General features: G+C 38.8%; 1 protein-coding gene across 1 annotated transcript in view; it reads right to left on the bottom strand.

Annotated features, from left to right (window-relative positions):
• Positions 1–904: 904 nt before the first annotated feature.
• Positions 905–27234, bottom strand: part of LOC126199526 (uncharacterized) — a 183626-nt gene continuing 157296 nt past the window's right edge. The window contains exons 8-9 of the mRNA XM_049936447.1: positions 9818–9962; positions 905–2226 (exon numbers count right to left, since the gene is read on the bottom strand). Of these exons, the coding sequence (XP_049792404.1) occupies positions 1863–2226; positions 9818–9962 (509 nt within the window). The 3' untranslated portion in view covers positions 905–1862. The remainder of the gene's footprint in view (positions 2227–9817; positions 9963–27234) is intronic.

The following is a 27234-nucleotide window of genomic DNA, read 5'->3' as shown; positions in this document are numbered from 1 at the left end:
CCAACTATGATCCTCTCTTGCTGCTTGTTGCACCATGCTCTTGAAAGAGAGTTGGTTTTTACCTGCACAAAAAATGAGTGTTCGAATGCAACTTGAATGTAGATTTATTGGACACAACTTATTCATGAGTGAATGTTTCAAATTTCAGTTTTTGCTTCTTTGGTACTTTGAACGCCATGGAGAAACCCACAGTTATGATACAGTGAAAAAAGAAATTTCTCATTTTATTCTGCAGAAAAATTATATGAGGTGTGTCACAGGTCTCTTCACAGTAATAAGACTGAAGGTTGGTGTACTGTTTTGAAATCAGCAATTGCTAGATCTTACTTTTTTGAAGAAGTAGGAGCCGCCACAGTAATGGTGACGTGTGTTCTAGTTGTGTGTTACAATTTTTTTATGTTCATGCTTTTTAAGGCTGTGGCTCTAGGAAGATACAGCCACAGCCCACACACATCATAAGAGCTGTAAGACAGGTTGTTTGATAAAGGATGTTCAGTAAATATTTTCCCAACATATAATGAGGTATTTTGGTAATCCTTCTTAATATCTGTCTTCACCAGATGCCTTTTTTATATAACTTCTAAATGAAAAAGTCTATAAAATGCAATCTACAATATACAATAGATGAGCTAGAAGTTGTCATTTTTATTGAAATTCAAGCTATATTGAAAGTAATGCTGAGGTACAGGATTTGGGTCTTTCCAAAGAGGCTCTGAGTTAACTCTGTGGTGTAATGCCCTAAAATTGAGACAATATGTGTATCTTTTGCCAATTATTCTGGTTTATTAATACATTTTATCAATAAGAATCAACTGTAGTAATCAAAAACCATGCATTTATTTTTCCCTTCTTCATAGAAACTTGCCTTATTTTTTCAAGTAACAACAGTATATTTAAGCCTACATAGTGCAACAGATAGCATGTCTGAAAGTTTGGTGCAATTGTTTTGCTTCATGGCAAGACACAATCTTGTATTTCTGCTGAAACACACAAAAAAATCTTGTCCTCTGTTGCTTGGCTGACTCTAAATGTAACAGTGCACTAACTGTTAACTTGTCTAACAAAAATTACTTTCCATTACTTACATTATTTGTAAATTATGAAGAATTGTAAAAATATGTGAAATAAAGCATATTCCTTTAGTTGTGAATCCTGTGAACCGGGGTTATAAAGTAAGAAGTGTGAGGGGGTCTATGGCAAAAAGTGAAAAAAAGAACATTTATGGAATCATATAAAATAATTTTTGTGCCTTATCCTTTATTTTGTCATAATTTACTTTTGGTCCATATTTTATACCATATCTTGAACAACAGTTCCATACCAATTGTACCTTAAAAACCTAATATGCCTCTTTGTCTATGAAAGCAAGATCATCAACATTACTAAACATTTGAAGAGACATGATAATAATGTACTAGCTACACTGAAACTAACTAATGTAAGTCAGAACAATATACAAGATTTATCTGTTTACATTTGGCAACTGCCTGCATTACTGCAGCATCTGAGGGTGTTTAAATTGTAAGGCCTTTCAAGTTTACCTATCAAATCTGATTTGTGGGATGAAATTAATAAGTGTGCTTCAGTTATATACCATATTTATAAACATACCATCTTCTCACTTTACTCTGCAATATTCATGCTGTAAAATTATTTTGATGGGCCAACTGAGTTCATGTAAGAAATCCATGTCTCTGTATTTGGCTAGCATATGTCATTCCCATCAAGTGGTATTTAAATTACTTTAGTTCATATGTCCAACAAATGTAACATAATTTCAGCTGTAGCAACAGGCTCATGGAGAAATACGACCATGAAATTCTTTGCTCTTTGACTATGTATCCTATACTAGGATCCTTGGGTTACGTTTTAGATGAAGTGCTTCCAGGAAGAGTAACAGGTGGCTGTGCACTGTCAGAAAACTTCTGCAGCTCCTCCTTTATGGCAGCAATGAGAGGTACAGCAGGATCAGAGGGTGCAAGCCGAGAATCACAGAGTACTAGAGCACAGTCCACCTCTGGAGCAGTTGGTAAACGTGGACGGTGGAAAGGACCAGCACTTAATGGCCTTGAACGACCTGCACTTGAGAGTGGAGAGTGTTCCACTGTTCCCCAAGCTCCACGTGGCCTGGCTGCTGCAGTTAGAGGTGTAGATGCTGTTGCAGGTCGTCGAAGCTCCGTGGTGTGTGGCCGCTGCGCAGATACACCCGGTGGCCCACCCACTGGCCTGATAAGATAGTCATACACTTAGTACTACACAGAGTTTGCTAATTAAATAAAATACAATTTAAAGTAGTAATAATTCTATAGTATATCTGTTGTCAATGGGTGCATAATTCCCGTGATAGTCTGAGATTCCATTAAAATATAATACTGATAAAAAACAGTAAGATAGACAGTTAAAATCAGTGAAGATATGCTGATAAATTCAGGGGAGAATGCCATGTCTGGCACAGCTTGCAATGCTACTGATAATGTTCCTTTAAGAAGAGGGAAAAGGTTGTCCAGCTGAACTGAACATATGATCAATTACTGGGGCACTGCACACTGGTTGGTCATGATATCAGGTAGAAAACACCATTGGAGTTCCCCAAAGTCTAATTTATAACTATGAATTCAATAACACTATCCAAAATCATCTAATCGCAAGGACAGTAATCTTACTCATAATCTTACGTAATGAAACATTTGGCAAAATGCAACTGAAGTGCATCAAGTCTTAGAAAAATCAGCAGAGTACAGAATGTTAACCCAAAATGTTGTTATGGAGTTGTGAACTCTGAGCACATGTGTTCGTACTACATAACCCACTAAGCTGAAAATAATATTACAGATGGTGGCCCAGAAAAGAGGCCATATTTTGCTTTCTGAAAAGTGAGGATCCAGCATACAGCCTTTGCATCATATTTATGCACAAAACATCATCACAGCAATAGACTACCATTATGATTATGAGTTAGCACTGGCACATATTCTCATCTCCACATTACCTGAAATGGTTATTTAACAGCTTGAAGGTATAGTAGCAAATATCCTCTGAGCTTTTATTCAGGCATATGATATGTGTGACTGGTTATTTATTCTTTTTTATGGATGACAGTGCTCTTTATGGAGTGCATTGCTACAATGTGAGGGTATAATTTGAATGTGAAGGCCTTTATGTGTGTCAGATTTGTTTATAATGAACACTTCTCTCATTCAAGTGAAAGATGAGCGTCAACAGAAGTTACCTTAACTGAAATTTGTCAAATTGGGGGAGGGATGCTGAAGAGAAATTATTATAGGAGTAAAAAATAAAAATTACTAAATTTTTTATTTGTTTATATGAACTGTAGCCAACAAAACATTGCATCCAATTAAATGCTAAAAACATTAAAGACCATATTTCCACGCCCATTAACAGAATCTCAAGTGAGAAATGCTATTAATAAATTAAAAAATAAAATGTCTAGTGGCATCAACAGAATTCCAGACAAGGTAATCAAACATAGTTCCATCAGTTTAGATTCTCAGCTAGCTGTTGTTGTTGTTGTTGTTGTGGTCTTCAGTCCAGAGACTGGTTTGATGCAGCTCTCCATGCTACTCTATCCTGTGCAAACTTCTTCATCTCCCAGTATCTACTGCTACCTACATCCTTCTGAATCTGCTTAGTGTATTCATCTCTTGGTCTCCCTCTACGATTTTTACCCTCCACGCTGCCCTCCAATACTAAATTGGTGATCCCTTGATGCCTCAGAACATGTCGTACCAACCAATCCCTTCTTCTAGTCAAGGTGTGCCACAAATTTCTCTTCTCCCTAATTCTATTCAATACCTCCTCATTAGTTATGTGATCTACCCATCTAATCTTCAGCATTCTTCTGTAGCACCACATTTCAAAAGCTTCTATCCTCTTTTTCTCTAAACTATTTATCGCCCACATTTCACGTCCATACATGACCACACTCCATACAAATTCTTGCAGAAACTACTTCCTGACACTTAAATCTATACTCAATGTTAACAAATTTCTCTTCTTCAGAAACACTTTCCTTGTCATTGCCAGTCTACATTTTATATCCTCTCTACTTTGACCATCATCAGTTATTTTGCTCCCCAAACAGCAAAACTCATTTACTACTTTAAGCACCTCATTTCCTAATCTAATACCCTCAGCATCACCTGATTTAATTCGACTACATTCCATTATCCTCATTTTGCTTTTGTTGATGTTCATCTTATATCCTCCTTTCAAGACACTGACCAGTCCGTTCAGCTACTCTTCCAGGTCCTTTGCTGTCTCTGACAGAATTACAATGTCATCAGCGAATCTCAAAGTTGTTATTTCTTCTCCATGGATTTTAATTCCTACTTCAAATTTTTCTTTGTTTCCTTTACTGCTTGCTCAGTATACAGATTGAATAACATCAGGGATAGGCTACACCCTGTCTCACTCCCTTCCCAACCACTGCTTCCCTTTCATGCTCCTCGACTCTTATAATTGCCATCTTGTTTCTGTACAAATTGTAAATAGCCTTTCGCTCCCTGAATTTTACCGCTGCCACCTTCAAAATTTGAAAGAGAGTATCCCAGTCAACATTGTCAAACGCTTTCTCTAAGTGTACAAATGCTAGAAACATAGGTTTGCCTTTCCTTAATCTATTTTCTAAAATAAGTCGTAGGGTCAGTATTGCCTCATGTGTTCCGATATTTCTACGGAATCCAAACTGATCTTCCTCGACGTTAGCTTCTACTAGTTTTTCCATTCGTCTGTAAAGAATTCGCATTAGTATTTTGCAGTCGTGACTTATTAAACTGATAGTTCAGTAATTTTCACATCTGTCAACACCTGCTTTCTTTGGGATTGGAATTACTGTATTCTTCTTGAAGTCTGAGGGTATTTCGCCTGTCTCATACATCTTGCTCACCAGATGGAAGAGTTTTGTCAGGGTTGGCTCTCCCAAAGCAATCAGTAGTTCTAATGGAATGTTGTCTACTCCCGGGGCCTTGTTTCAGCTTAGGTCAGCTAGCTAACATTCTTTCAGGAGAGAGTTGTTTCCATCAAAACTAAAGTTATCCATTATAAAGTCACTCTACAAAAAGAATAGTAGAGTTGACTTAAAACCAATTATAGACCAGTGTCACAATAGACAGTTTTTTCTAAAGTATTAGAAATAGTAATGAATGAAGGGCTAGGCAATCTCCTGAATAAAAATAAAATACTCACCAGTGCTCAAAATTGGTTTAGGAAGAACAAATCAATGGCAACATCAGTCTTGGATAGGACTGAACTAAGCTGTGGGATATTCTTGGATTTATCCAAAGCATTTAACCTAATCAGCCACGATTTACTGCTTATGAAATTACATTTTTATGGGATTTAAGTAATGGCTTTCAAATGGTTTAAATCTGATAGACAACAGAGAGTACAAATATGTTACATAGGCAAGGAACACCTTGCAGCTTACAAAAGACTAGATATGGAGTGTGTGAGGGCTCTGTATTAGGCTCTCTGTTGTTCCTGGTATATATAAATGATTTGCCAAACCATCAGAGTGCTGCAGACACAGTGATGTTTGCCAACAACATGGGCATTTTCATGAAAGAATATATGGAGGATGACCTACAGCAGAATGTCTCTAAGACAATAGATAAGGCAGGAAAATGGTTTAGGGTTAATGCTTTGGCCATAATAATAAGGAAAAGACGATATGGGTAAATTTCTGTAATATTAGAAATTAAGCTAGAAGCAGCATAAAAGCTGAGTTAGGTAACTATGTTATCGCGTAAGCTCCATCCACAAAATGTCTAGGCATGTGGGTGGATGATCACTTGAGATGGAAGAAGCATCTAGAATTTCTGAACAAAACACTAAGTAAATGCTGTCATGTGCTAAGAATCCTTTGGGACTGCTGTAGTGTTGAATCACTGTTGTGTGCTTATTATGCTTATGCTTTCTTAGATATAGTGTGATCTTCTGGGGAATAAAAGTACGGCAAGACAAACTTTCAAAAAAAAAAAAAAAAAAAAAAAAAAAAAAAAAAAAAAAAAAGTGTTGTTAAAGTAATGAAAGAAGTTCAGTGTAGAGAGTCATGTAGGGAAATGATGACACTCCTGGCTGACACATGTATAAATGAATGTGCTCTCTGAAAACTCATCAGGAATTTTCAGCTCTGAAAATCAAGTTCATAATTAAACAACAGGAAACAGAGACGCTTTCACAGAGACAACCACAGAAAAGCTCTTTACCAGAAAGTGTACATTATCAAGCAACAATATGTTTTTTGTACATTGCCTGATACAATAAACGAAATTAAAGAATTTCATAAATTCAGAGTAGAGCTAAAACAATTTTTAATAATGCATAGCTTTTATGACACTGAAGAATAGCTGAATGTTAAAAAATAAAATTATTTACGTATAATGGTGTAAGAAGATTGTATTTTTATGTAAGGGTGCAAACAACTTAAAAATAAGAAATTTTATTGTAACTAGCCATAGCTATGTATTACCTACATCCATACAACATACATTGTTAATCCGTGGATAAAGAAATTGAATTGAATTGAGAAAGGTGTCGCAGGAAGAATTGTCAGTATTCAGGGATATGACAGGAATGATCATTTGGAGCAAAAACATCTACTAAACAAGGGCCCTAAAATATATACCTTAAGAGATACAACCATTTCTTCATCTTTCATACTGTGAAACAAATGTCTTCTACTACAAGCTCTTTGCTTTCCATATTTTGGAAGGAGATTGTGTGGACCAAAGTAAGAAAAAATTTTCTAGTAAACAAGGGTTCTGAAATGCATGCCTTAAGGGGTGTGAACACTTGTTTTGTAGACAAGATGTGTTTCACAGCAGCAAAGATGAACAAGTTCTCATAGCTCTTAAGGTGAGTATTTTAAAGCTCAAGTTTACCAGACTTTTTTTTCTTGTTTTGGTCCATACTACCACCTCTCAAAATATGTGAAGCAAAGAGCCTTCAGTAGAAGAGATCTGTTTCATAGTATCAAAGATGAAGAAGTGTTCAAGCTCTTAGGATATTCATTTCAGAAACCATGTTTACTAGACATTTTTGCTTCAAATGATAATTCCTGTCATAAACTTGAATATTGACTGGTCCTCCTGTGACTCCCTGTATAAATAAAACATTGGTTTCTTAGGCAATACAGTGACCAGTATTTGGAATTTCAGCTTTAAAAATAGAAATTTATGGAAAGGTAATAGTTATAGCCCCAACAAAAGTCTTGCTACTTTTATAAGCTCTTTCACTTCTAAACTGAAATTTGTTGTACTGATTTTAATTATTATTTCCTCAATGGTAATTATTCAAGATTTTTTTTGTTATTTTGTATAATCTAATTCCCCTCAGAAACCCACAACAATGTTGTGAGAATCAGATTCACTGATACTGACAAATTTTTTTTAGATATATCCACATTTCAGAATCATAGTTTAATATAGTTTACAGCCTCAACTACTAGCTTCTAATATCAGTGCATGACATAAACAACAGCAAAAAGTCAAAAATACATAATCACTGACTAATGTGAAATCTGTTGTAAATAGTCTTCATGGTTTTGCTGCCGGATCCCATAGCACAAATTCCACAATATTTCCTTGGAGCAACTGTCCGACATCTTCAGGTGGTTCAACCTTGCTGGTGGCTAGGTATGACTGAGAAGAAGACTATTTACAACACATCCACCAGGAAAGTTTGAAGAGTCACATGAAATCTGTTGTTTTAGAATATAAGTAGATTAAATCCTCTTAAATCTTGTGTTGTAAGTGGCATCAGACTGTAATGCAAAGCTAGAAGAAAACCACACTTAAAATCAAAGAGTACTGCTGAAATTACATTACAAATTTGGTTATAAAATTCTAAGAAAAGTGTTCAAAAGTTTTTGTAACAGTGAGATAATCACTATCTGTGACATATCTTAAAATGTGACTGGCAAAACAAATGAAAGCAATTAGGAAACTGCATTAAACGTAAATAAGAGCTGGCCTCTTATAGCCCTCAAAATTTCAGACAATTTTAATACTTTTTCTCTCAGAAGAAGATAACTTAAATTTAAACAGTTCCTTAGTGGATAGTGTTCAGTTTTTAAGAAGATTGTCCCAGAAGATACCTGATAAAGCTCTGTATATTAAATCTCCAACACAGTTATATTTCATCATAGTCACCATATTGTGGATGTATAGGACACTCCATCTTCAAGGTCATACAGGCACTGAACTGTTAATTTGTTATTGTGTCCAGTGTGAATCAGGAGCACTTGATTTGGAGAAAACTGCTGCTACCAGAGAAAAGCGACATGAGGAACAATGTTTTTATGACAGAGGTCGATGTCCACTATAGTAAACTGTAACAGTAAATAGACCAACTACACTGCAGAAAATAATACACAATTCAGTACTGAAGAACTGATGAGGATCATGTCATCCTGTACTGTTGGTTCTAGAAACCACTGCCCCGCATACAAAAAATCAGCTCTTGCTCAATCAGACCTCAACAAATCAGATTTATTGGTAAAACTGAAGTAGTTGACCAGATCCTTGAAAAAACTTCAAAAAATCATTGAAATTTGATTGTCACTACAGAGTGCCAACAAAAACTCTATTATCTAACATTGAGTAGTTCAGACTGTTTTAGTAAATTTCATCATTCAGCTCTTCTTGACCCATTCATAACATACTACAGTACATACATCAGCTGCAAAAATGACTTCCAAGATGTATAAATATTTGAATCCTGTAGAAAAGAATCAGGTAACTGACCCCTCAGAATATGCAGTGAAGAAAGGATGTAGTGAAAACTTTCATGATTCCACCAACCATGCTGTTTGGCAATCCTGAAAAATCAGATTGCTGTGTAAATATCATACAGTGGGAGGCAGTTGACCTGGCAAGGTGAGATCTTGTATCCTGAAGAATGATTCATGTAATGTGTTCAGTAATAATGAAAAGTAACTTTCTGAATGGCTTCTTGACCAACCAATGATTTCTGTAGACAAAAAAATGTCACAGGTTAAAACATAAAAACTAAAACCAATTCTGATAGCAAATAACCAGAGCTGATTCCACCCTTGGCCTTGGAACAGGTAAACTCACAACTGGGAATGTTATTCATGTACATCCTTAAAATGGTTGGGACACAAAATTTTTCAAAGGGTTACATTGCGATGTTGTAACTGTGGCAGTTTATTTCTTATTGACTTTATTTTTATGTGAAAGAATGAAAGAACATGGAAGAAATTCTGGCAAACTGAACTCGGATCATCTGTTGCAAAGCAGCTGCATAAGATGTTAACTGTTATTCTTATATTCAATAATTTTATGACTTTTGTTTTGCATTTCAAACTAGAGTCCGTATTTTGTACTTTACATGGCTCTCTTTATATGAATTGTTTGGCCTCTTTTAGGACCTTTATAAATTTACCTGCTTTTCCCATGAGAGAAAAAATTATTTAAATTGTTGAGATTTCAAGATTATTAGCAACACTGAAATATTTTAAATGAAGTTGAATGAAGTCTTTTTCTGGAAAGATTGAGATGAGATCAAGTGTACCATTCATGCAAGAAGACAACAGTGCAGTATATTATGATAATGAATAAAAAAGTTATGTTGACACAGTCTCATAAATTTTCTGTCACATGACATATACATTTTGCTTTGTACTTACATATTTGCATGCATCCACTTTCTGTGCCGTTTTGTCTCACAGGTTTTTGCAGACAAATGGGTAGCAATAGTGCTTTCTGTGATAAGCTAGTGTGATTTAGTAGGTGCATTAAGCTTTCAGTGAAACAAATTTGATTGCTATCCTCACCTGACAATTGCTGAATGGACTCTGTGCAACATAGGAGGGCTGCTGGTTCCATCTTCCAGTCCAGGACTTTCACTGCGACTTCCAAAGAGGCTAAAAGCATCATCCAACAGCTCATGGAAACGACGCCTCATATGACCTACATTTGAACCTGTTGTCTCTGGCTGTGTTATTTCTTCAGGAATTTCTTCTGTATCTGTATTTTCTTCTGTGCCCCCTGGAATGTGAATGTGAATCTAAGTGATTACCTTTCCAGAGTCTGTGGTGTTCCACGTAATCTGGGAAGCTATGATGCTCGAAACAAGATAAGTTTGACTTCAGTGGCATATTAATTTCAAGCAAGCGTGACCTCCATTTCACCTTTAAAAACATGCACCCCTTGCAAAACAAAGATAAATTAAGAATAAAATGTACACCCAGCAGAAGAACTGTGCAACTGCAGACAGCGTGTAATCAAAATTAATACAGCACAATGCTGTCTGTGAAGGCTGCAACATCTGTCAGAAATGAACTGACAATACCATATCACTGAAATTTACAGTGTCAGTATGTGGCATTGGTGTCTTCAAATATGTGCATTTGGATCATCATTCATGTGGCTATGCAACAATGGGCTAAAAGTGCCTATGCTGGAGTAGAAATAAAGGTGAACTGACGAAAATTATGTTCAACAAGTTGTCTAATGTGGCATTTTCCATTAAAAGCATGTGAGCCATTCAGAAAAACTGGCTGATTCAGTACAGGAGAAGTGATGAAATGCAGAAAACTGTATTATCTGACCACCAGAGTGAGTTTACCATTGTCATCGTACATTTGTGTCTGCAGGTTATTTGTGTAGGAAAATGGGAAGGTAAAGGCAAAGTAGAGGAAAGGGTGGGGAGTTGTAGGATGTCCCATGTTATGAAGGAGAGGACACAGAATATGTAAAACAAACAATTGAATGTGTTGAATGGATTATGAACTCCAATATTCCCAGAGTAACAATGGGTGAAATGTGAAAAAATCAATGAGAAGATGATACTGACTGCAACATCTGTGTAAGGTGAATTAAACCAACAAACAATAGCAACAATAAAAAGACATAAATGTTGTTGCCAAAAATTGCAAAAATTCAGAGTGATTTCCACAGATGATATTCTCGTGAATCGCATATAATTCCACCAATGAATGTTTATGAAGCAAATTGCATGTTCATGATATGATGAAACTTCAGTTCTGATTATATGACTTTGTCTCAGAATGGGGAAGGGAAGTGAACATGCCGATGTTAAGGAATTTTATTGGAATTTGAGTGCACTAACTTAGGGCAACTATTGAAAACTAAGAGAGTAGCTGAACTTGGTTGTGAATCACATGTCTCCTAAATGCAAGTCTTAAATATTAGCCAACAATCTCCTCAAACAGCATACACCCAATTCATTATTAATCTGTCCTGAGGATGCACATTGTGGGAGTGTCTTTCATAGGTACAATTGTCAGATAATATTTGCATTAATGTACTAGGTAAAAATATGAAAGATAAGTAAGTAATGATGAACTTGATAGTACAATGGTAAAGTTGCACATTTTGTTCAATCATCACTAGAGTGAGTCTGAATCAGGGAGACTAACAGGAAAAGTATTTCACAAGCTTTCCTCAAGAAACTAAGGATTTATGATCTTGACTTTGATGGAAATTCCAAGCACATAGTTACTTCTAATTCACATTCTTGGAAGAAACTACAGTACAACTAGTGGCTCTTCCTTCTTTCAATTCACCAATGAAAAAGATATGGTTATGCAAATAATGTGTGATGATGCAAACATCTGAACATGTAATCAGAGTGTGGACTATCTTTGTGCCATGTGGCAAGCTGCTTAAAAGCAGCTTTGGTTATGTTTAACAACATTGATTCAGTTTCTCTCCATTTTTTCTCCTGAGTTTTTACTCCTTTATTTTTGATACAGTAATAAAATGTATAGTACTTGCAGTGTATTTATTCAGTTATGGATCATAGTACCCACAAATGATGACTCCTACCATGGGATATGATAAGCAAATCAAGAGTGAAATCACTTAGCCAACTACATGGATAGTTTATCTCTTGGTAAACCTTCCGGGATGTAAGGTCGTGGTCCATGAAACTCTTCGGCTCCTAACGTTTCATCCAGAGCTGCGCTGGACATCTTCAGAGGGGTGTTTCTCCTCCGGTGAGTCTTGCCGACTCATACTATGATACATGGATAGTTGTCGTGTGTTTTAGAAGACCTGCAGACTATTCTGCAACCAATGTTAATGTTTTAAGCAGCTCACTGACAGTTAAACACCATGCTGCTTTGCACCTCCCAGGCCACTTAGCAAATTCATTGCACTGCTGTACCTACTGTGACAGCTCTTGGGGATAAATATCCACACATCAAGAACAGTGTGCTTCACCGAGGGTGCAAACCTATGAACATCTACATTCAACAAGTACTGCAAACTGAAACTACTGATGACAAGGTTCCTTCCATTTTTTGGTATCACCTGAGAGCACTGGTTTCCACAACTGAGTTTCTGATTCAACATTCAAACAGATTTGGGTGAGCCATTTACATTTTGTGGTGAAAAGTGCACTGATTTCCATTACGTACTAACCTGCAGTTACTGACTGCAGATCAAATTGTCATGTTCTATTACAAAATGATGCAAGTGAGCCCTATATATGGACAACGTGACATCGTGGGTAAGATTACGGCCACTACTGCAAAGGAGCAGCAGTTTCCACTTGCAAAACAAGTGAGTGCTACAATGCAGCTTCAGTGTTATCCAGTGGCAATTCCGAGGAGCGTGAGCCAATCCCAGCAGCACTCAACCTACCAGACAATGTGGCGTATGAGGTAATGTCAGCCAGTGCACAAAACTGTGTTCGTATCATCCACGCTTCAGACAACTGGAATGTAAATGCACAATGCCATGCAATTACTAAAATGGAGACAGTGACTGAAATTAAGCACAACTGATCACTCCACTCAGCAGTGCCTACCCACCACTATAAATGACTCTGCCTCTGCTCATACGCCACCATATGGTAAAAACATAGTCCTTTGTACTGGAAACCTGTCTCAAACACAGCTGACAGGCAGTCTATTCTTCACAGCGTTCCTACATCACATGGGCTGTGAGGACATGTGTAACAAGCTGTTTCATTAAACTGACACAGGCTCAGACATCAGTGTCCTCCCTGCAATATAAGGAAAACTGTTAATCCATAAAATCATGGCCCACAGCAGTGAACAATTTGAGAATCCCTACATTTGGTCACCAATATGCAGTTGCGAATTTGGGATTCTCACAGAATTTTTGAGGGACTTTCCAGACTCTTATGTCACTGAACCCATACTCAGATGGATTATATCCGCTGTTATAACTGTGTCCATATGGAAGGCTACATTTCACTTGAACAATGAAATCATACATAGTCTTGCAATAACTCTACAACAAGCTTCCATGTCACCAATAACTGCACTCTCACCCAAAAGAACTTCAGTTGTTCAGTGGTAAGTGCAAAAATACCACTGTTAAAGGAACTCCTTACCTTCTCTAATCTAATTTCAAAAGTTACAATAATGGAAGAATAGAAAATACACATCCTTGCAGACACTGAATTCTTACACGTTAGTGCCACCAAACATGCTATGGCTCAAGGACACTTATGTGCTCAGAGATGGTGTCACTATTGGTAAAACACTTTATGCAACAAAATGCCAATCCACACCACAATTCCAAGTACAACATAAAACAGCATGTCATATTCCCACTATGCCAAGGTTGCCAGATACTTACAAGGCCCATCAGTTAGCTCCTGGTAAGTATGCTGCTGTAAATAAAGAGTTTGAAGGATTTCTGGCTCTGGGGGTTATCAGATGTTCTGAAAGCCCTTGGGTGTCTCCTCTACATGAAGTTCAAAACAAAGACAGTCCATGGTGTGTGTGTGGGGACTATCGCACCCTAAATATATGCACCATATGGGCTGCTATCCTGTTCTCCACTTACATGGTCTTATGGTAGTTCTTGTGGGCACTCAAATATTTAATGTCAGTGACTTCCAGAAGGCTTATCATCAAATTCCATTAGCATCAGTGGATGTGCAAATGGCAGTAATAATCACACCTTGTGGCCTTTTTGAATATGTGTGGATACCATTCGGCCTTAAGAATTCCATGCAAACAGCACAATATTTCACTCACTAGGTCCTCTGTGGCTGGAATTTCTGCTTTGCCTACATTGGCAACATGTTGATATTTTCTGCATCTAGTTCTGAGTGCAAAATTCATCTATGGGCTATTTTTGAAAGACTTTCTGATTATGGGGTGAAATTAAAGAGCAACAAGTGTGAAGTGTGTGCTTCACAGACATGCAGTGAACTCTTTGGGACATCAAGTAAATATTGAAGGTATTAAGCCCTTACCCTCTAAAGTTGACTTGCTTCAGTTGATTCCCCTTCCTGAAACATATCAGCAATTGTGGCATTTCCTAGGTGTCATTAATTTCTACAGGTGCCACCTCACATGAGCAGTCCAAGCACCACTCACAGCAGTGCTTTCAAGCATCACTTCATGAGGACAACACTCTCTTGCATGGACACCTGAAATGTCAACTGCTTTCCAAAAAAGTCAAATCCTCCTTGCAAGAGCAAAACTTCTTGTTCACCCTCTGTCTTCAACATCACTGGCTGTGGTCATCAATGCTAGTCAGACTGCTATAGGGGTGGTGCCGCAACAGAAGGTAAAAGGTTCAAGGCAGACCCTCAATTTTTTTCCTGTAAGTTGTCTGACACACAGACTAAATAGGGTGCCTACCACCATGACGTGTTAGTGGTCTACAAAGTAATTAGACATTTCCAACCACAAGCTGAGCCATGCTACTTCACTGTCTTTTTCTTCTTTCTTCTTCTTTTAGTGTTCAAACCTGAGGCTGGTTTGCAGCAGAGCGCCATTCCTCTCTTCTGCCTGCCTTCCTCTTCATTTCCACGTATGTGTTACATCCAACATCATTCATGATCTGTTGCATGTATGATATCCTTGGTCACCCCCGCCAATTCCTTCCCTCAATAGCTCCTTCTGCTATTGTTCCAATGATGTTGTGTCATAGGATGTGCCGTACAAGTTTGTCTCTTCTTGTTTGGATGTGCCTCCACTGAGATCTGGTTTCTTGTACTCTTATAACCACCTCTTCATTTGTTACTTTGTCTCTCCAGCTGATCTTCATAATCCTTCTATAGCACCACATCTCCAGGGCCTCTAGCCATCTTCTCTCTTCTCTTCCAATTGTCCAAGTTTCACATCCGTATAGGGCCACACTCCAAACGAAACCTTTCATGATACGTTTCCTTATTTTCAGACTGATGTTGTTGCTGGTGAGTAAGTTCCTTCTCCAATTAAATGCAATTTTGGCCTTTTGTATTCTGGTCGCAATTTCTTTCCAGCTTCTGCCATCTCTTGTGATTTGCTTCCAAGGTAAGTAAATTCCTCTATCACTTCCAGCTCCTCTCTTCCAATTCTCATTCTCAGAGGTTCATATTCTGCTCCTGTACTGCATACCGTCACTTTAGTCTTTTTCTTGTTTATTCTCATTCCATACTGATTGCATAGAATTTTTTCCTTTGTTCTGAGGACTTCCTCTAGATCTTCTTTTGTTCTTTTGTCTCCGTGACTATAGCAATATCATCTGCATAATGTAGCATATCTATCTTCTGCCCATTAATTTTGATCCCCACCTCAGTAGTTTCTCAAACTTGGTCTATAGCTTCCTGGATGTAAGCATTGAATATAAGAGGAGAGAGAGTACATCCTTGCCTTACCCCTTTTCTAATATTTGCTTCTTGTTCTTGATGACAGTTCCTAATCACTGCCACCTCATTCTTATAGAAACTGAGTATCACATGGATGTCTTTGCACTTTATTCCACTTTTCCTCAGCACTCTGAACATCTCTTGCCAAATAACGTTATCAAATGCCCTTTCCATGTCTACAAAGGCAATATAACTTGGTTTATTTTTCTGTAATTGCTTTTCGATAATGAGTCTAGCTGCCAGAATTGCCTCTCTTGTTCCCAATCCCCTTCTGAAACCAAACTGATCTCCACTCAGGATACCCTCCACCTTCTCTTCAGTTCTCTTCGTAACTATTTTTATGAGAATTTTTGATGCATGTGATATTAGGCTTAGAGTTCGGTACTGTTCACATTTTGTAGCTGCTGCCTTCTTTGGTATAGGAACAATGATACATTTCTGAAAGTCTGTCGTATCTCTCCTGTGTTATAGATGGACCTAATAAGTTTAAGCAGCATCATTATCATGCTGTCACCAGCATTCTTTATTAGTTCTGCTGGGATGTTATCGATACCCGTTGCTTTGTTGTCCCATAGTTCTTTTAGAGCTCTGTCAAATTCTTCTTGCAGAATGTCATCTCCCTTGTCATCATCGTCTACTTGCTCCTCTCTTCCTATTACTTCCTCCATAAGAGGTGTTCCGGCATACAACTCCTCTATGTACTCTTTCCATCTCTTCACCATGTCTTCACCAAACAGCATTTTCCCCTCTTTATTTTTTATTGTGCCTGAGAATGTTGTTTTATGTTTGTTAAAAAATTGATTTGATCTTCTGTAGGCTAAATCAGTTCTTCCGTTTTGCATATTTTCTTCCACTTCTCTGCACATTTCTTCAAGAAAATTTTCTTTTGTTTTCCTATCTTCTCTATTAACTAAATTCCTTAGTCTTCTGTATTCGGCCTTTCCTTGTTCATCAGTTATATTTTTGTATAATCTCCTGTCTTCTATAAGCTCGATAATATCTGCTGTAATCCATTTCCTCTTGTTTTTGGGTTCAGTTCTTCCAACTATCTTTTCTGCTGCTTTGTATATACCAGATTTAATTTGATCCCAGTCTTCATTTACTCCACCATGTTGGAAATTCCTAGCTAGGTTGTCTGTTTCATGAGTGTAGCACTTTGCCAGTCCCTCAGTTTTCAGTTTTTCTAGTTCCCATTTAAGTTTTACTGGCCTCTTCTTCAAATGTTCGAATCTCAGTGAATTTTTCATGAGGACCAGGTTATGATCACTGCCTATGTCTGCAGATGGATAGCTCCTGCAATCTTTTATCTGATTCCTAAAATGTGCTTTCACTAGAATGTAATCAATCTATTGTCTCCTCAGGTCTCCAGGGGCCTTCCATGTGTATCTTATTCGTTTGTGATGTTGGAAAAATGTGTCTGCAACAACATATTGGTTCCTCCAGCAGAACTTGATAACTCGATCTCCTCTTTCATTTCTTCTTCCTAGTCAATATTTGCCAACAATTCCTTCCTCCAGTTCTTCACCTACAATCATTTTCCAGTCCCCCATGGCAATCAGGTGTCTTTACAGACACAAAACCATTTCTTTGGCATTTAATAAACTTCTCTATTCCTTCACTCCTTGGCAGTTTTGACCGAGCGAGGTGGCGCAGTGGTTAGACACTGGACTCGCATTCGGGAGGACGACGGTTCAATCCCGCGTCCGGCCATCCTGATTTAGGTTTTCCGTGATTTCCCTAAATCGCTCCAGGCAAATGCCAGGATGGTTCCTTTCAAAGGGCACGGCCGACTTCCTTCCCCGTCCTTCCCTAATCCGATGAGACCGATGACCTCGCTGTCTGGTCTCCTTTCCCGAAACAACCAACCAACCAACCTTTTACCATCTGGAGCTCATTGCGCAATTCACTACTGATTTCCTTCACCTGTAAGGAGCTGATAATGTGGTTGCTGACTATTTCTCGAGAATCAATGTACTCTCACCAAGAGTGGATCTAATCCAACTAGCTATGGCACAGGAAACTGTTGAGGATTTACACGAGTTCCTTACGAAATAAATGACGGGAATGAAGTGGAAACAATTACCTATGGGCAACTTCCTTGCCTGGTGTGATGTTTCTCAGTGGCAACCACAACCTTTTGTAACTTTCTGTTGTAGAAACAGGTTTTTGACACCATTCACACCCTCGCACATTCTGGAGCCAACACAACTATTCAGATGATAACAGACAGATATGTTTGTCTGAGGGTATAACATGGTTGTCATTTATGGGTTAAAACCTGTTTACGTTGTCAGTTGGCTGAAGTCAGATACCATGTCCACAACCCTCTCAATTCTTTTTGAGAACTGATATGCCGTTTTTCTCATGTCTCATAGACTTTGTAGGGCCACTACTCCTAGTGCAAGGATTCAAATATATTTTCACCACTACTGAAAGTTCTACCCACTGGCTGAAGCTATGACAATTATGGCTATTTCAGCAGAGACAGAACCCACCCATTTTGTTCATAAAGACCTTGCTCACTCTAGCTACACCTGGCTCCATACGTATACCATTAAAGCACCCTTGCAACCATCTTACATTGCCTCCTTTCCAGTCTTAGAAAGCGATGCTCACATAATGATGCTCTTAATTAACGTCAAACCATACAGGGTTCCCATCAAATGAGTAAAACCAACATACCTGCTTCAGTCAAATGACACTGCACAACAGCAGCTTCTCTGTTGACCAAGCCTGCTTCTAGATCTTCCCCTGCTGGTTAGGCCTCCACTCCAATGGCCCCACCTGCCTCCTGCCATCATCATCAATGGAGTCAGTTGCCACAGATGCCCACAGACTACCAGGCTCTACTTCTCTCAACGAGCCCCCTCAGTCACTGATACCAGTGCTGGTCCACATGGGACTGGGCAGGATTATTTGGCATGAGTTTCCTTTGATCCCCCAGAGCTCCAGTCTAGAGGAAGGGGGTGTGGGGATACAAGCATTCAGACATGTAATGAAAAGTGTCAGCTATCTTTGTGCATTTGTGACAGACTATTTAGTAGCATCTTTGGTTATGTTTAATGACTCTGCTTCAGTTTCTCTCTGTTTTTCTCATGAGTTTTGGTTCCTTGATTTTTGCATCTGTTACAGTACAGTACTTATACTACCTTTAGTTAATTGTGAAATTGAGTCAAGAACAGCTGCCAACATGAGTACAAGTAGATATCCTTGAACCAGACTGTGTACTAGTCAGGTTCCTTTCAGAGTATGCTGATACAATACCTCCTTACTTAATAATCTTACACAACCACTAACTCTATGAAAGATCCCTACCTAACACTAGGAAGTTGCATATGTCACAAGAAAACCGAAACACATATACTGTTTTCAACCACCATGAATTACCTTGAAGAAAACTATTTATTGACAAACAGCAAACACGGATTCAAGAAATATAATTCTTGTGGAATACACCTAACTCTTTACTTTCATTGAGTAATTAGTGCTATCGACAGAGGATATCCAAGTGATTTCATATTTTGAGATGTCCACAAGGCTTTTGACACTGTTCATCATAAGCAACTTCTAATTAAATTGCCCGGCTATAGTTTCGTCTCAGATGTGTGATTAGATTCCTGTCAGTAAGGCCATAGTTCATAGTAAATGATGGCAAGTCATCAAGTAAAACAGAAAAACGTGGTCCAGTCACATTAATGAGACCACCGCCTACATTTGACGTCAACATGCAATAACTACTCACAGGCGGCTAGTGGTAATGGAGGACGTATAAAGCATGTAGTGGGGATGTGGAAAACAGTGCAGTGATTATAGTAATGCAGAAATGGAGTGATTTATCTGACGCTCAAAAGGGCATGATCACTTTCAATCGAGCCAAGGGTGGAAGCATTTCCAAAATGGGTAAGTTTGTAGACTGTTGGCGCGCTGTCTTGGTTAAAGTACTCCATCCGTGGCATAATGGCACTACCCAAAACTAGCACTGAGGCAACTACATTGCACCATGGGCTACAGATAACAGGGGTGAATGATGGCTGCAGAGATGTGTATGGGCAAATGAGCATACAACCATTGAGCAACTGACTGCACAGATAAACCGAGCATCTACCAACAGTGTCTCCTGCACGACTGCTCAGTGAACGTTGCTGCACATGGGCCTCTGCAGCAGGAACTTGGTTCCTGCACCCACGCTGCCTGCTTTCCATCTGCAATGAAGGCTGGAATTTGCATGACAGTACTGAAACTGTATGTCCTGTGAATGGTGACAAGTGGCCTTTAAACATGACAGAAGGCCAATGGCATGTTCGGCATGAAACATCTGAAAGCATACACTCTGTATCAATTGTCAGAAAGAACCAGTTCAGAGAAGGGAGTTTTAGTGTCTGGGGAATGTTTTTCCTGGCATTCCCTGGGTGATCTCATCATTCTGGAAGGCACAATGGATCAACACATGTACGCATCTATCCTTGGGGACCATGTCCACCCCCAAATGCAGTTTGTTTTTCCTCAGCACAATGGCATCTACCAGCAGCACAATGCAACAAGCCACAGAGCTCACAGTGTATGTGCGTGGCTCAAAGAGCACCACGCTGAGGTTACTGTACTTCCCTGGCCACCAAACGACCCAGATTTAATTCCAATCGAGAATCTGTGGGAGCACTGTTCACGCCATTGATATTCAACCATGAAGCATAGTGCAGCTGGCCATGGCACTGGAGTTGACATCTCCCCACATCTCTGTTGATCCCTTGGCACTCTTCCTGCATGTCTCACACCAGTCCTCGCTGCAAGAGGTGGTTTTTCAGGCTTTTGATAGGTGGTCACATTAATGTGACTGGACAGTGTAATATCTGGCATTTACCAACAAAGTATTACAGGCCCTCTGCTGTTCCTGATCTACATAAATGATTTAGGAAACAATCTGAACAGCTCTCTCAGATCATTTTCAGATCATTCTGTCATTTACCATCCTGTAAAGTCATCAGACAATCAAAAGCAATTGCAAAGTGGTTTTTATCCTACATATCTGTATGGTGCGAAAAGTGGAAATTGCCTCTAAATAATGAAAAGCGCAAAGTCACTCACATACTATTAAAAGGAATCCATTAAATTTCTGTTACATCATAAATTACACAAATCTAAAGGCTGTAAATTCAGCTAAATGTTTAGGGATAACAATTATGAATAACTTAAACTGGAATGAGAATATAGATAATACTGTGGGTAACGCAAACCAAAGACTGTAATTTATTGGCAGGACTCATAAAAAATGCCAGGTCTGCTGAAGAGGCTGCTTGCACTACGCCTGTCTGTCCTCTAGGGGAGTAGTGTTGCATGATGTGGGATGTGCATCAGATAGTATAGAAGGGGGACATCAAAAAAGTTCAAAGAAGGGCAGTTATCTTGAAGTAAAGGAGAGAGAGTGCTATGGTTATGATACATTAATTGGGGTGGCAATTTTTTTGTAATGGCACGTTCTCCTCATGAAGTTTAACTCACCAACTTTCTCCACAGAGTGTGAAAATATTTCCTTTGCACCCACCTACATAGAGAGAAATCATCATCGTAATAAAATAACAGAAATCAGAGCTCACACATAAAAATTTAAATGATAATTTTTCCTGTGTGCTGTTTGAGAAAGGAATGGTAGAGAAATAGCTTGAAGGTGGCTTGATGAACCTTCTGCCAGGCACTTAATTGCGAATTGCAGAGTAATCATGTAGATGGAGATAGAGATTAGAGTACCCACAAATGGAAACACATACATGTCTTTGTAAGATGGTTACACTGATCGTTCAGTAGTTATGACCATTGTTTGCACTATCAGTGAAAACTGTTAGGTCAGTAGTGAGCCAGTGCCAATGCAGTTGGTTAGGCATAAGTGAGGCAGAATGGGAGACCCATCTGACTTCTGTCTTGTACAGACTTACGTCAAGATTGAATCGACAAAGTAAGAGGAGAAAACTAGTTCACAGAAAGTGGGGTTGTCGAGTGATGAACAAGACTGACAAGGTTGGTTGGTTGGTTGTTGGGATGTTTAAGGGGGACTAAACAGCTAAGGTCATCAGTCCCCCACTGACAAGGAATCATACAGCTGATATAGGAATCTGATCCCCACAAAAGAACATTTCTGGCCACCAGGTATTGCATAAGAGTGACATGAAATCAGTTGAGATGTTACACATGAATAAATGAAGACTGGAAGACATTAATACTAAGTGAACAGTCATCCTTCACTTTGTTTTCAGTAAATTGTTAGACTGAGGTATAATGGATGCCTAAAAAGCTTATACATCTAGCTGACTTCCTGACATAGTTAGATTTATGGATTTGTAAAAATGTGTGCATCATGATCACAGTTTTTTGTTCTTTTCGTCAGTCAAGAAAGACAAACTATAACTACAGATTTGTAGGCATTTTACTGAGCAAGATGATGCAATGATCAGGAAATGTATTCAGGAGCTGTTGGCTTTAGATGACCATTTGGACATGCTGATCTAAGTTTTCCAAAAACTAAACTAAACTCCGTCCAAACAGGCCAAGAGGACCCAGTGGTACTGACCGGCTGTCGTGTCACCCTCAGCCCACAGGCATCACTGCATACAGATATGGTGGGGTGTGTGACCAGCACACTGCTCTCCTGGGCGTATGTCAGTTTACAAGACTGGAGCCATTACTTCTTGATTAAGTAGTTCTTCAGTTACTCCTACAAGGGCTGAGTGTACCTCACTTGCCAACAGTGCTCAGCAGACCTGATGGTGACCCATCCAAGTGCCAGCCCAGCTCGACAGTGTGTAGGGAAGCAGCCTACTCACGCCGTATAAAATTCATATGAGTCTTTCCATTGTGTGCCAGCCAGTCCGCTGTAACTAGCTCTGACATCATAAATGTTGCGCAGTACTTTAAAAATCAAGTAAATAACCTGAAACATTTCTAGCATGTCAGGAGTAATACTAAATCAATATGTGTTGAATATCAGTTCATTAAAATTTTAGTTGAAATTCACGATTTTCTGGTTTTTGTCTTAGAAATTAAGGAAGCAAGATAGATTAAGTAGGCGAATAAATAAGGCTAGGATGTTTAAATTTGAGTAGAAGGGAGATCCGCTATAATCATAAAGATGTGACAAGTTTCAACTGAATAACTATAAAACTATAGCGATAGCGTATCTCCAAAGGGCAAGTTCAGAGCTCGTCTACTGCGTGTAGTGTAATTAAATTAATTGTCTCGCCCAAAATATTTGACTTAGCCATGTCAGACTTTTATTATGATTACTTACCTGTGTGCTGATTGCACATTTAAATTGAGATCTTCATCGGCCATCAGCAAAGGAAGCAATGATTTATTCGATAACTTAAAGTGGTGCATTACTAGCCCAGCGGCTAGTAGGGAGAGCAGATTTGATCAGGCATTCCCTTAGCCGTCCGCACCGCGGCTTTATATATAAGAACGCTGCATGAGAGAAAAGGCCCCAGTTCTCTCCAGATGCTGATTAGCGCACCACCTGTGCCGGGAGTTGTGTCGCATCGGTATCATTGCTATAAACAGCCTCGGATGCCGTAATAAGTTACTCAGGATATGCGTAACCATGAAATCATTTTCGAGTGAAGTGTTAATTCTGGGATGACTGTAATTATCTATCTTCAGTTTGCGTATGTCGTATTTTCACGTGCCGCCGCGGGACAGACATTCTACCATTATTTAGCGTGGCGTTTGATGAACATTATCATCAAATTATGGTGAGCATTCACTTAAACATTTAATTTGAACAGTTATAGTTGCATCAGTGCATTAGACTCTGAACTGCTCTGGTAGTTGGATTGTGTGGATCCTTTTTGGTCTGTGACTTTCAGAATATAGTGAACATTTTAGAGAGAATGGTTTTTAATTATGAATCCCAGACAATCTCCTACTTCCTCAGAGCTATAAGCTGTAGCTATAAATGTATTTCTCAGATAAAGTGGGCACTAGGAATTCTAATTACAGGCTTCACGTTTTGCTTATCACTTTCTGGTTGCCAATATTGTAGTCAGAGAGCCAGTGCTGAGAACGGCAAACAACAGCAATAAATAAATAAAAGGAACATTTTAAAACAATCATTCCACCCGCCGTCCCACATATGTTGCTAATCGGCTGGGAAAAACAAAACATTTTATAATTCAATTATTCCACCCGCCGCCCCACATATGTTGCTAATTGGCCGGGAAAAACAAAACATTAATAACAATTATTCCACCCGCCGCCCCACTAATGGTGCATCAGTCGGGAAAAACATAACATTTATATTAACAAATATCCCACCCGCAGCCCCACATATGGTGCATTGGCCAGGAAACATCTTTCTACATTCTACATTTAATAACAACAATTATTTCCACCCGCCGCCCCACATATGGTGCATCGGCCGGGAAAGAAACTGATTAAAAGTGAAAGTGATTTTTAATTATTCGGATTCGGGAGTGAAATGCGACATGCAACTGAGAAATAGAACAGTGATAGTGTTACGTGTGCATGTGGACAACGCAATTAGATTAACAACGCATCTGGATTGACGGAGCTGGCGCTGAGTCTAGCTGCACTGCCGGCATCGCGAGAAGCCAGTTTCGCCTCATCACAGTTGTCCACCGGAGCAACCGGAGCCGCACCTGCAGTTGCAGGCCACGCAAACACACAGCAGCCGTCGAAGTGCCGTCTGCAGTTCAACGCGCCACGTCGCATCAGTAATCCTGGTACGCCGCGCCGGCAACGCCATACGTCATGCAGAAGGAACTAAGTTAAGTGAAAAGCTGTTAAAATTTTTACTAACCTGCACTAAAAGACTGTCGGCGATAGAACCGCAAAAAGAAACAGAGGTTAAACTTAAATCAGAACCTATGTCTGTTGGGGGAACTGTAAATCTACGCAATGGTTCAAGTGTAAATATGCATGAAAATAGTAATGTTAAAGTGAAATATGAAGTATTGTCTCCTGACAGTAGTGTGAAAAGGGGAAATGATTCAATAATAGAGACCCTTGTAGTAAAGCAGAAATCAGAAATTGTTAATTTATTGGATGATAGTTTATCTGATGAGTTAAAAACGAAACAGTCATCAGAGGTGGTAGAGTTTAAAAAGGATAAGTTAGATATGACTGATCAATCAGAAGTTTCATTTAGTATTGATGATTCTGGTATTGGAGCTAGTTTTTCGTCACCTGAGTGTGATAAAAAGCCAGCTATTGAGCAACCCAAAGATACTGGGGCTATTGATTTAAATGTAATATTACAAGCAATAGCTACCAGTAATGCTGAATTAAAGTATGAGATTGTGGCCAGCCAAACTAATTTTAATAAACGATTTGAGGTAATGGACAATAAATTAGAATCCAATAAAGCTGAATTGGAAACTTCCTTCAAGACTGGCTGCAATAAGTTGAAAGAGGATCTGGACAGTTTGAATTATAAAATTTATTACAATCATGAGGACATTAAGAAAAAGGTTGCTCAACAGTTATCTGAGATGTATAAAACAGTAAAATCCGAAGTTGCTGAGGTTCGCAAAGACTTCCAAATGGAAGATGCGAAGCTGGAGCACAAGTTAACAGAAAAGATCGAGGCGGAATCTGAACTGTGCTCAGATAGGTTTAAAGATGTTAATATAAAAGTAAATATATGTCAAGCAGACGTAGATGCAATCAAAACTGATACTACTCATATCGTGCAAAGAGTAGATAATGTTGAAATGAAAGTAGAAAATATCAGTACTAACATTGCTAACATTGAGAGTAAAGTAGCTTCAGTAACTTCTGGTAATGGTAGTATGCAACAAATTGTAGCGGCAAACGCCGCTTTTATCGGGTGTCGGCAGTTCTTGCGGTTCGATCCAGATAAAAATATCCACCCACTAGATTTCTGGAACGATTTTAAAGATGTGATTCCACCAACTTAGTCTGAACGAGAGAAAATCTCATTTATTAGAAGCCATTTAGCAGGTGAAGCCATGCGTTGGTCAGCTGATGTTATGTTGAAGTGTAAAACATTAGCGGAATTTAAAACAGCTTTCATTAATGAGTATTGGTCTAGCAATAAGCAAAATGGAGTATTGAGAGAATTTTGGAGTGGAAAACGCTTCAATGTAGGCAAGGAATCTATTAAAGAGTTTGCCAGATCATGGATCTCACGTTTGTCACATTTGGCCGAAAAGCTAAAACCTGAAATGATAATACTAGGTCTTGAAACCAAACTGCCACGGTATTGGCAAACTAGAATTATATCTGCCCCTAGAGACAATCTGGATCGTTTCATTGAATATTTGGAATGTGTAGAGTGTGTGGCTGCCAATGAGGAGCAAGCACGTAATAACAGAAAAGCTAATAACACTAGTAGTAATTTTAAGAACGAGCAGAATGGCAATGTAAACATCAGAACAGTAGGTATTCGGCATCATAAGAGAGGTAGGAATTGGAGAAATAATTATCAGAACCAACAATAGTATCCCAATGATAGTAATTTTGTTGCGAACAAAATTATGCAGGTAAACAACAGTGTGGAAAGCAATGCTGTGCCAGTTAACTATAATGGAAATAAAGGAAACAGTAGTAGGCCAAGGCAGGAAAATTAGTTCCCGACTATGAGGACACTGGCGCTCACCAGGCGGTTACTTTTCCTAAGCCAGTAATTACAGTAATTGGTAAGACAGATCAGAATACTCATACTGAATATGTGGATGAGGGGTCGGTAGCATCTAAGGATACAGCAGAAATATTAGATCACTCATATTTAATAGATACCATGTTAGAGACGCTTTCTAAGTGGGTAGAGAAAGAGAAGGCGCAGCAGTGTAACGGTAGGGAAGAGCTACAAAATACTGAATTGTCAGGTGAAGAAGCAGAAGAAATTCATGCTTATATTTACGATGAGGATGATGTACTCTTATCTAAAGTGCCTGTGCAGGATGTTGATACTGTACTAATAGATTTAGGACAGGAGGTAAGTGAGAATGTAGAGGATAGCTTGTTGGGGGTCGATGAACCCAGTAGCTGTGACCAGTTGTCACTTGAGACGGAACCCGAAGATAATAGTGAAAGTGGTTTAGCTGTAACTAGTGTTATGCCCAGTCTGGAGGCACAGAATCGCTCAGACTACAGTAATTTGGGTCATGTTCAGCAAACTAAATGTAATGAAGTCATGCAGTGTTTCGATTTGAAATTAATAGACCGACTGGAAAAGGCAGCTGAAAATGTAATTCAGGAAACCCCTACACACTTTGACCTAAATGTAATGAAGACAGATGTCGATCACTTTAGTTGGAGACAAATCCAAAAGGAACTATTGGATGAGTTTGAGGAACCACCTATACAAACTAGAATAAGCCACCCTATAATACTAGTGAATATGTTGGGTATCAATGTACATTGTCTCTTAGACAGTGGAAGTCAGGTGAGTGCAATATCTCAGTCCTTCTTTGATGCATTACCTGGTAAAGACAAGCTTACAGTAATGAGGGTATCAGGACTAAGAATAATTGGTGCTACTGGCAAGGTGTCAAAAACGGTAAAGCAAGAAGCTTTGCTGCCCTTTAACATTAATGGTAATTTAATTGATCATCCATGCTTAATTGTAAACAATCTCAG

Source organism: Schistocerca nitens, chromosome 8 (assembly GCF_023898315.1).
Source record: "Schistocerca nitens isolate TAMUIC-IGC-003100 chromosome 8, iqSchNite1.1, whole genome shotgun sequence".
NCBI classification, from domain to species: domain Eukaryota; kingdom Metazoa; phylum Arthropoda; class Insecta; order Orthoptera; family Acrididae; genus Schistocerca; species Schistocerca nitens.
Note: the sequence above shows the minus strand (reverse complement) of the source record. Positions and strands in the feature narration are given on the sequence as shown.